An 11,649-nucleotide genomic window follows, 5' to 3' on the forward strand; every position below is an offset into this window, starting at 1 on the left:
TTTACATTTCTTACCATGATGTATAGTACACATTTAGTTCTAAGAGACAAAGCTCCTCCAAAACTGTATATAACATATTCAAATTCACATATGATAAGGAAATATCACTGAAAATCTGTGCTTTTTTCTTACAATCCAGTGAATGACAACCCTCTTAATCCTTATTATCTAAAGAAGTACTTAGCAGGATTAGAACCCAACACGAATCTTACAACCGAACACTAAATTACCATCTGCTGCCACTGGTGGGAAAAACCCAGCTCTCATTTTACTTTGTATAACCTGCTGCAGGTGCACGTAAATTAAGAGCAAAATCAGAATAAAAAAGTGGGGGCATAGAGACAAAATTCAATTCTAACATTTGAGGACACTGACAAAATATTTTCTAAAAGAGAAAAGCAGATAAGAGTGTTTTGGCTGATTTTACTTCTATTACGCATCAGGTTAATTTCTTCAGCGTGCTGTGATAGCTCTACATGCATCTGTGTGGCACACCTTTCTTTCCGAAGAGGATTTCCAAGCACTGCACTAGCAGTGGAGATTAACTCTGAGCAAAGATTAGGCAAATTAACCACGATGGTGTCTACTGAAATAAACTGTTGCCGTGCAGTCGGTTCAACAGCAGTCATGATGTAGGGCACGGAATAATATTTGCTGGATCATTTCAAAACTGTTGGGAATTTCATGATGCTGACGTAGGTGAGTTTATTCTGAAATCATTCCGTTAAATCTGAATTTTTGTGTATTTATTTATTTGCTCAGTCTTTTTAATTTATTTACTGCCTTCAGACAAAGTGGATAGTGTTTACAACATATGGAGCACTATGAATACCATCCTGACATCAAATCATCCAGATCATTTTGAATGTTTTGTTACATTCAGTTACCACAAATAGTGTACTTCTATGAAAAATAATTTCACAAATATTGCTGCTACTACTACTGATGGTAAATTGGAAAATTATCAACATTTAAAATTAAATGTCGCCATTTTAAAATTACATTTAGCAAAACATTGGAAAAGGAAGTTTTGTGATGAACAATATGGGTCCTGTTGTTGACACACATTTCTGCTCAATTGGACTTTTAATATAAAAAACATAATGTTAAGATGTGATACACAACTAGTTCCATATGCTGGCAATTATGCTAAAACACACAATATATGCTGGTTAAGGAGAGAATTATCTGCCACACATCTCTGTATTACCAAAGTGCTCTGCTGTGTTGTTAAAAGCCAGGTAATTAAATAATTAATTAAATAATTAAATACCTGGACCATTCACGTGGCAGCTCTCCCAGACATCAGGTCATGTTGCCTGATGTTGCCACAGTCGAACAAAGTAAACAACATATGTTAACAAGATGTTGTCTACGCTTCATAAATTCTTTAAGGTTTGTTGAACATGGTGTTAATGCTGTTTGTGTGTTGACTGAATTGCCAGAGTCCTAAAATGCAGGTGTCTCTTCAAAACCTGTCAAACTCACTTTGATTCTTCTCCTTATTGTTACAGAACAAATGCATAATACTGTTTTAATAACTGATTTTAGTTAGATTTTCAAAACCTTCTGATTGTGTGGAGGAAGCTTTTTGAAAAAAAGAAACTATTTTTCTATTTTGTTGTTGTTCTTTCGGCTCATCCCGTGAGTTATGCTGGATGCTCTTCCTGACGCAACCCTCCCCAATTTCAACCGAGCTTGGACCGGCACTGCACAGCTGGGGATGGGAAGGGGCTGTTAAGGGTTCAGTGTCTTGCCCAGACACTTTGACATAGAGCTGGGTCAGGTTGAACCACTGACCCTGTGGTCCGTTGACGCCTGCCAACAGAGCTACAGAAAATCATAAACATGTTTAATTTATTCTTATTGTGCTGTGTTCAAACTTTAATGTTTCTACCACTCTACTTTTCATTTGTGCAGCCCATCAGCGATGAATGACACTGGGCTCTGGAGGGTCCTCCCTGACCAGTCATCAGGGAGTGGGCACACCTTTGGCAGCCCACGTCACCCAAGTATCACTGACCCGATCTTATCAAAGCGGGTGTGCTTCTACAAAAGTGGCGATCCTCAGTTTAACGGTCTGCGTTTGGTCATCAACAGCCGCACCTTTAAAACATTCGACGCACTCCTGGACAATCTCTCTAAAAAGGTTCCCCTGCCATTTGGGGTCAGGAACATTACCACCCCTCGGGGGGTTCATGCAATCTATACTCTGGATGAACTGGAGGATGGGAAATCCTACATTTGTTCTGACAGCCGTAAGGTCAAACCTATCAACTTGGCACTGGCCAGAAAGAAGTTGCGGCCCTGGTACCACGCTCGGCCTGTTAGTTCCCGACGTCGGACCATACAGCAGACCAGGCTGTTCCCTGGCTGGAGCATCCACAAACAGGAGCCAGTGGCCGTGCGTACACCCAAGAGGCTACTGGTTTTTCGCAATGGAGACCCCACTATAAAACACACCGTGGTGCTTCACAAGAGGATTACGCCCACTTTTAAGTCTGTCCTGGAATATATCTCAGAGGTGATCCAGTTCCATGTGGTGAAACTACACACACTTGATGGGAGACGTGTGAGTGTGTCCTTCTCTGTCAGTATAACATAAGATCTAACAAGCACTAGCCTGACAGCTTTGTAAAAGGCAAAAGAATTTAGTGTCCATCATGTCACTGCTGGTACAACCAAGAAATCAAAGAAAAATGAAAGGCTCATTTTTTTAAAACTATACTTCTACAGACAAATAGTTAGAAGATTACATGTGTTTTTTCAACAAAGATGTAGTTGTAAGTTTTGGCAGAATTATTTTTGAATCTGAAAGAATATATCTGGTGGTCAGCCAAAAAAGTCTAGATGCTTCTCATGGCAATGTGTTGCAGTTAAAGAAATGGAGTAAAAAATAATAAAGATGTAATTTATCTTAACAACCAATGCTTGGACAGAAAAGGGAAACGTGAAGACTAAATAAAGACTTATGGTTAAGAGCCCAAACCATATGACTCAACAATAGAAGAACTTAAGATACAATAAACACCTCAGAAAACATGCTACTCACTGTTTGAGAGAATAGCAAACGGAAAAACGATTCTTTAGATTAACTATATTAACTCACCAGGATTGATGATAACATTGCTCATTACCAACTGCCACCTGGTATTAAATCTGTCTGACACTAGTATTTAGTTTACCTTAAGAAATATCAGAGAAATAACTAAGTACATGTACATTTAATGTCATCTGAAAAATTTTAGCACCATTTTTGACCCATAAAAGATTGTCTGAAAGATGGCCTGTAAATGACCATCACACAAGTCGAGAAAGCGTTAAGCTCCTTTGGCAACCTAATACTCGGGGCACTCAGGGACACTGCACTGTAAGGCTTTAGGTCAAGTATGTATTGTAAAGCCAGATAGTGTCACAAGGAGACATTTTAACAGACAACGTAATTCGTCACACATGCAAGCAGGTAATCTGAGACAAGATTTAGAATATTTTTCTTAAAACATTCATTGTTGTCTTACATAAGAACAATTCCCTTTATGTTGGATGCAGATTGATGGTCTTCCAGGCTTGATACTGTGCTCTGGGACAGTGGTGGCTGCAGGGAGGGAGCCATTCCGACCTGCAAACTACAACGCACAGAAACTGTCAGCTCCAACTCGAACAGGTCTCAGAAGGCTAAAGGCTTTAAACGGTAAGTTCATATAATAATCAGGTTTCTGTGATCCTTTTCTTTTATTTAACACGTGAAGGCATTTTACAAATTAATTTTAAAGAGTGAGTCAGAGTGTGATATTCATTTGTATGACACATACAGTGCGCCTTCCCTGTAATCTACCTGCGCTCATGGGCTGAAGATTGAGAAAGTGCTGAGGCAATGATATTACACATAATACTGCAGATGACCTATATACACTGTCTGCATGGCTGATAGCTGCTGTTCTTCATGAGCTGTGAATACTCGTATTACATTCCTAACTCTTTTCTTTTTTCTCCCTTTGTGCATTTTATCTTCCTTCAACCTGCATGTGATCCCTTTTCAATCGTTGCCTGAAATCCTTGGATATTTCTACTAAACCTTCAACTCTTCTCTTCCGACCGACTGAAAAGGTAAAAAGATGTACCCGTCATATGCCTCGAAGGCAAGGAATTTCTCCCCATCGTCGGAAAGGTACATCGTGAACCGGATCCATAACTCTGTTGCAGAAAGTTTCTACAACCCACCTAGTAACACCACAAACTCTGTTGAACTGGAGTCTGCTCATTTACTGGAGCCAGTCGCAGGCACGGAGGGGGACACCCCCCTTGGTGATGGAGCCGAAGGGCGGGACTGCTTGCTCCCAACTGAGGATGACATTGAGAAGTCCTTTCGGGTGAACCAGGATGGCAGCATGACTGTGGAGATGAGGGTGCGGTTGACAATTAAGGAAGAGGAAACCATCCACTGGACAACCACTGTGACACGCTCTGGTGTGGCCAATCAGCTTAATGAGACCTGTTTACCAGAGTCTGAGGCAGAGCAGGAGACCTGCTCACCTCAATCCAACTTACTGGATTTAGAAAGCTCTGCTGCCTGCATCGACACCATCAACAAGGATAAAAGTAAAGACAACAATGACGAGGATCCACCATCCCCGAACAATGGAGTTTTCAATGAGAGTAGCAATGAAGAGGATAATGTCAAAGAACAGATGGAAGCTGTGTCTCCTAGAAGAGCCCCTACTCCGGGACACAAGCATGTTAGAAAAAAGCAAGCGTGGGGAGGAGAGGGGATTCAGGGAGGTATGGTTGGCTCTTACTCCTACAGAGAACAGGTAGAAAGTGGAGCGATGACAGAGCAATACTGTATGGTCAAACAGAGTATCACCAGACCAGTACCCAAACCCAGAAGACTTGGCTCTCTGGATGCCAACACTACAACCAGCAGAAATGCATCCATATTCAAATCAGCTGAGATGACTGAAACACTACAGGTTGAATCCAGTGGGGAGGAGGTCACTGAAACTGTTTTACACATATATGAACAGCAGTCCTGTCAGGACAATTACCTAGCAAACATATGCACACAGGGCATATCTACTTCTGGGATTCCCACTGATAGGCCAGATACATCCAAAAGGAGACATCTTTCCTTCATGAATGAGTTTGAATCTGAACCCTGCAGACCCTTCACGGCATCTGAATCCACTAGTAACTGGAGGGCTGATAGCAGTTCAGTAATATCTGAATTTACTTTGCAGTCACTAAAAACTGGTGCAATTAATACAACGAATAGGCAGCAACAATTGTCAGAGCCCACTACAAGCACAGACAAGCCCAAACAAAGAGAGGACAATAAAGATAAGAGGATATCCACAAACCCCAAAGTGGTCAGTAAACGTGTTTGGCAACTGATGTCTCCAGGAAAAAGGCCAAAAGAGAAACGTAAAAAAGTGAAAACTTTCTCCAGTGCTGGGTTCATTAAAAGAATTTATGGGAATAAATCCAAATCAACAAAAAACACCAAGAAGCTAAAAAAGAGACCAACACATAATGGGGACAAGGTTCTTACGTCGAAGAGCTTACAATCAATAGATGATAAAGTAAATTGTGTTGTCAAAGAGCCAAACTTACCATCTCAACTGAAAGAAAATGCAGGTAAAACAGTTTCTTTAGAAAAAAGCAATGTGTTTAGCCAACCAAAGGGAATACTGATGCGGCAGACATCAATGCAGAAAGATAATGATAATGAGCCCTATGATATCAGCAAAAGCATGTCATTGTCTGGTGTTAACTCATCCACCTTTGTTACTAATGACTATGTAGAGAAATGGCTGGAGGATGCCCATCATAACCCCACTGCCTACCCAGATGGGGAAAGTAAAAAATTAAATAAAAAAGAAAACAGCATCTTGGAAGATTCAGGAAATAATAGTGGGTTGATCACTGTTGTGGAAGAGGGGATGTGCTCAGAAGAGAAATCTGAAAAACAAAATTGTCAGACCCTTAAATCTGACCCAGTGCTGGGAACGTCTGTTAAACTGAGGATACAGTCTTTTGAAAACACTTCATCAATTCCACTTGTGGAGAAAACTACAGCGACTCAGCCAGTTGGCCATGGTCACGCCGACACTACAAAAAAAGAAAACAGCCTCAGCGTAGCTCAGCACAACACAGAAGAAATAAAACCCATCTCGAATGGTATTTGTTCCGAAATGAATCCATTAACTAACAGGTTGCAAAGAGAAATGTCATCTGGTAGTGAAACAAGACTAGTTGAAACCTCATGGCAAGAAGCAGCACACAGTATGCCACTACCACCACCACCTGCTGACATTACAGAGCTGTCAAACAGTGAATATTACATGATGGATGTATCTCCAGTGCTCAGCAGCACATCATACAAGCTCTCATCAGTGAGCAGTATAACGTCCAATAATCATCCATTATCTATCAGTCCTGCCTCTGACAAGGCCGCATCACCTACTGACAACACAATGAAAACCACAGTATCAGTTCAGACTAACATTCCTTCCACACTGAGGGAAGCCCCCTTACCAAGAACTCAATCTACTAAAAGGGCCCCTTTGGTCAGTAATCTATCTCTTGAAAGGAAAATGTCTCTCAGAAAGGCTTGTCTGGATAAATATACTTTATGTAGTGATGCCACTTCAGAGACATCATCTACTCCCATCAACACACCTAATGACATCTGTTCAAAAGACACACCGCAACCAAGCAAAACACTACCAGAAGACACAGCACAAAAATCCATCTTGGATCTAATGAGCAATCCATCATGTTGTACTTCTGCTTCTCCTTCTAGTTTAACATCTGATGACAGATTGTCATCAGCCAGTATTTCATCAAGTGAGGCTCCAACACTAACTAACCTACAATTTAAAGAGACAAAAATGCCCCTGTCCACGCAAAAAGAGGTACCATCACCTAAAGCCTTAGTTAAAAAAGTACAGATCATGAGCAGCCCATCTCCAGAGAGGAAACCACAAAGTAAGAAATTACCATCTTATTTTCCTAATGGCTCTCCAAAAGTATCATCATTACATAACCGCCCTTCTCATAACACAGTGTCACACAATACCGAAATACAAAAACATGCAACACCCAATGCTAGCCCTGCTACAGAGAAGAAGCTGCTACTTCATAAACCTAAACTGCAAAAAAGCCCATCTCCATATTCTCAGTCTCTGGACATGGCATCACCACCTGTCAGACAAAAGTTGGTTAGAAAGACGCTCTCCAGAAATCTGTCCTCAGACAACGGATCAGAGCCTGCAAATAAGACACAAAGAAAAACATCATTCCAAAGAAAAGGCCACGAAACAACACAGTTAATCAAATCAAAGGCTAAACTGGACAAATCATTAACCTGTGAGACGGCCATGCTGGAAGCTAGCCAAATTGATACGTCAAAAGTGTCAGATGATTTTACAGGCAGAGATCAAGAGGGATCCATGACAGGTACACAAAGAATGCCACAGCCATTAAATATTGCAAACCAGCCAAACATTAAACCTGTGCTTGACAAAGTTTGCTTTTCAATAAAGTCAATTAGACAAATCACACACAACAAACGCCCCTCCTGCTTAGAAAAGTCCAACAGCCTGCCCGACTTCTCCTCTCATGTAGCCTCTATGTTTGGCTCTTCATCCAAAGTCCTCCTCGCTTTTTTGTCTGTCATGACCCTAAAAGAATGCATAACTAACTTCAACGTTGACGAGCTGAATGCAAACAATGTGAGCTGTGCCGAAACTTTAAAAATGATCGATTCTCTCAGAGAAATCGCCAGCATTGAGGATTCCCAGAGGCTTAAATGTAGTTTGTCAGATTTACAACAATCTGCTTCAAAACAGCTCCTGCAAAGTTGGAGGGGCTTTCAGGAATTAAGTGACAAATGCAGGAGTCACAGCTCAACGTCAAACAACTCAGAGCACGGACTCATAACCGAAGGCAGTCTAGAAAAACATTGTGGCATTGAAGAAAGTGTTATCACTGAGATAATGGATAATCTTGACATTCCTGAGAAGCTTAAGAAGGAATTGGCTTTCCTTTCGGTGGGGGTCAAAAGTGAGAGTGATGATGAAGAAAATGTCTCCACAAAGATTATCAAAAAACTGTCTCTAAAAGAAAACTGTGATTTGAATCTATCACAATCATCCACAGAAGATACTGTAAGGGATGTTACTCAAGATGAGATGGTTAACATTGATGTAAAATCCATTATTAAAAATTTTGTAGACACTAACCAGCCAAAACGGCCAAACATGGACAACGTTCCTGTAGTAACAAATCGGGGGGAAGATGGTCAAAATGTTACAGCCAAATGTCCCCAAGCTGAGACTGAAGACAACCAGCTACCTGAGGAGAGACATGTTAACAATGAACAGAATTGGGAAGCCATGAAATCATGTAGGGCTGTAGTGAATGAAGAAAATAAGCATCAAGGCTACACTGACGACAAATCAAATCAAGGAATGGCAAACAGGGCCAAGAAACATCTTGAACAACAGAGCTGTAGTTATGAGAGAGAGAAGCAAGACATGGAGTGTAGGCAGCTGCACACATTTTGTGATGAATCAGGTTCAGATAAAGAAGGGCAGGAGATGTCAAGTGCCGACGATGTAGAGGAAAAGGAGAGGTGTAAGGAAAGTATATCTATCTCAGACATGGGTGAGCAGCATAGTTCAGAAGAGGATCAACCTGAAGTCCACTGTGAGGAGATAAATCAGGAAAGTAGTGAATGTGACCTCTCCACTTGCGAAGGTCACTTTGAGGAGGAGGACTACAATCAAACAAGCCCCAACTACTATGTAGAACTGAATTTCACCAGGAAAGAAAGCATCACCAGCCCAGATAATAATGCTTTGTCCAACCCTGCAAGTCCAGCCACCCCACAGAAGGAAGAGGGGATTCAAAAATCATGTATGGGTCTAAATGACAATAGCACAAATGACTCGGACGTGGATGAAAGTCCTTCTTCAGAGGAAGAGCAGCGAGAGGTTGAATGTCAAGAGTTAGAAGTTAGAACTGTAGAAAATTTGGAGGAAGAGCAGGGGAGCATAGAGGAGGAGAAAGAGATGAAAACAAGTAAAAAGCTACAGATTTTGATAGAAGAAACAGAGGAGGACATAGTCAGAGGACAAAGTCAGAATGCTGTAGGTGGAGAGCAAAGCATTTTGATAGAAAATCAGAATTTATATACCAAAAACAACAACAGCAGCTTGACAAAGTCTGACAGTTTATCAAAGCACTACAGGTTTAATACAGATGAAGACAGTGGGAATGAGCACAGCAGCTATGAAAAGCAGGTAGAAGTGGAGAAGCCAAAGATCAAAGATGAACAAATCAGCTGCTCAACTGAAGAAAAATTAAGTTACTATGAAAAAGAGTCCAGATTAGAGAAGGAACACGCCAATATGGACAGACACGTAGAAGTTCAACCAATGGCAACTGAGACTGAAGATACAAAGTGCGAAAAGGCTGTGGTCAAACAACGGTCCAAAGACGCCATGTCCCGATCTGTTGCAGAAAGAGTAAGTCTACTAGAAAAGCAAGTTGCTGATGCCCAGAAGACAAAAGATGTTACAGAAAGTTCTGCCATGAGGCATTTTTCTCAAAAAAATCTTGAGTCAGATGTGGAAGGGTCACCATCTGAGTCACCTACGTCTCAGTCGGCCCTCTGCACCCGATCAGCTCCTCAGTCGTCACTATCCTTCAGCTACGATTCCAGTGGCGTTATAACCACAGAGCCTGAAGGCAGCAGGGTCAGGTCCATCAGGGAAATGTTCCTGGCAAAGAGTGGAGCAGACAATCAGCATGGGAACCGATGTTTCGCGAGCCCGAATGCATCAGAGCTGTCCCAGTTAAGGGGACAGACATCAGTTAATGGTGGCTATCAATCTCAGAATTCAGGTGAAATGTCCAGTGGTGAAGATGATTCTGCACACAAATCTATCAGTAAAGGCTTTGTGAGGAGAACAATTGAAAGGCTTTATGGCAAAAAAGATACTAATCCTGATGGGGAAGCATCTGAAAGACCCCCATCTGTGCCAAAGCAGAAAAAGAAAGAACATTCAAGCATTTTCTCTCCTTTCCATGCAGTCCGATCCAAAGCAATGTCTGAGATGTCCTACTTCAATTCCACTACTGGCCTCGACACCTGGAGCGAAGCAACAAGATGCATTGCTTTTAATGCACAAGTTGGACCAGGAGACATCGTTCCACTTGATGACGGGGAATGGCTTCTTAAAGAGAATACGCTGATGAGAAAATCTGTTTCGGACCCAGTAGGAATAAACAAAACCTTTACAAGCTCGTCTCAAGGTGAAGGGATGTGCGAGGATACAGAAGAGAGCAGCCCATATTCACTCTTCAGCACAAAATCTGAGCAGGAAGAGAAGAAAACATTCTCAAGGAAGTGCACGTACTTTTCTTTGCCTCATGCCAGTGACTCCGACGTATGTCAGGACGATCAGAGCACTGTGAACAAGAGCAGTGTGAATGGTGACAGCATCGCAGACACAAAAGACAAGCCTGAGGACTCCAACACGTGGGCCGAGAGGAACGCCACACTGCCCGCTGGTGGTGTCACTGATTTTAAGATGATGGATAACAAAGTTCACCCACTGATAGAGGATCCATCAGACAGTGAGCCCATAGTGGTGCAACCTGGAAAGGGTCAGGGTGCTATGAATACAAGGCTTCAGGAGCCTGACATGTTGGACTTCCTGTACAATTTCTGTGGCCAGCACTGTCCCATCCTGTAAGGATATTTTCTAGCATTTTACCAAAAAGTTCTAAATCACCAAAACAAGGACTAAGAATGTTTTTGTCTAAATTAAATGTACATTGATTCAGTATATAATCTCCTCTTCTGTGCCTATGTTTTGATGTTGCCATAGCTTTGGCACAATACACTAAGTTATGCACTCAGTTGAGCTAACTGCCAAACGTATCTCAGATGCGCAAGCCAGATTATTAAACTATATTTAATCTTCATATTTTAACATCCAAACGCTTGTGATACAGTTTGCCAGTTTTTGCTCTGTACTCGATGTTCACCTTGACTGTGTATTTGCCACGCACACTCCAGGGCAGCTCTCTCCTTCTTACAGGTTGCCTGTCAACAGAACAAGAACCTAGAGCATTACTGTAATCTTGTTTTATAACTCTTAAAACAGATCAAGCCCCTGCAGATGTCAGGCAACAAGGCCAATCCCCTGCTGAGTGAACGGGTCAGTGTGGCTGTGGCGTTGTTCAAGTCAAAACGGCACCGTTTTGACTCTCACATTCAAAAAAAGCAACTGAATATGAAACTGGTCTTGAGCAGATTGTGGCAAATGTCAGTAAGAACTAATATTGTCTTGTATTTTGGTTGTTTAAAGTGTAAATGTATTGATTTTCACCAAGAACTAATAGCTTCAAATGTTCATAATTAGGATACACGATAATGGTTTACAATGTGGCAGCTGTGACAACTTTGAAATGTTTAATAATAAATGTATTGACAACTGTTGGGTTTTGTTTTCTTAATTACTTGTTTCTAGACTTAATTCACAACCTCTCCATGGGTTACACATTAAACACTTGGTCTCACAGGGAAAATTAGATGACAAAGATGATCCTGACGTTAGTACGAGTTGAAATGCCAGG

The 11,649-nt window shown here is 41.5% G+C and overlaps 1 protein-coding gene across 1 annotated transcript; it reads left to right on the top strand.

The window, feature by feature from the left end:
• Nucleotides 1-1,930: 1,930 nt before the first annotated feature.
• On the top strand, nucleotides 1,931-11,437 carry LOC137105060 (oxygen-regulated protein 1-like). Its single transcript, XM_067487011.1, has 4 exons — nucleotides 1,931-2,572; nucleotides 3,550-3,691; nucleotides 4,204-4,811; nucleotides 5,700-11,437. The coding sequence occupies exons 1-4, from the start codon at nucleotides 1,931-1,933 to the stop codon at nucleotides 10,761-10,763; spliced, it is 6,456 nt and encodes a 2,151-aa protein (XP_067343112.1). The 3' UTR covers nucleotides 10,764-11,437.
• The last annotated feature ends 212 nt before the right edge of the window (nucleotides 11,438-11,649 follow it).

Source organism: Channa argus, chromosome 19 (assembly GCF_033026475.1).
Source record: "Channa argus isolate prfri chromosome 19, Channa argus male v1.0, whole genome shotgun sequence".
Classification (NCBI taxonomy): domain Eukaryota; kingdom Metazoa; phylum Chordata; class Actinopteri; order Anabantiformes; family Channidae; genus Channa; species Channa argus.

What these genes read in the sequence shown, in the direction of transcription:
- LOC137105060 (XM_067487011.1), top strand. Translation starts at nt 1,931, where the DNA reads ATGAATGACACTGGGCTCTGGAGGGTCCTCCCTGACCAGTCATCAGGG. An exon ending in AAGGCTAAAGGCTTTAAACG is followed by an intron (nt 3,692 to 4,203) that starts GTAAGTTCATAT and finishes ACTCTGTTGCAG; the next exon opens with AAAGTTTCTACAACCCACCT. An exon ending in CTTACTCCTACAGAGAACAG is followed by an intron (nt 4,812 to 5,699) that starts GTAGAAAGTGGA and finishes CTGATGCGGCAG; the next exon opens with ACATCAATGCAGAAAGATAA.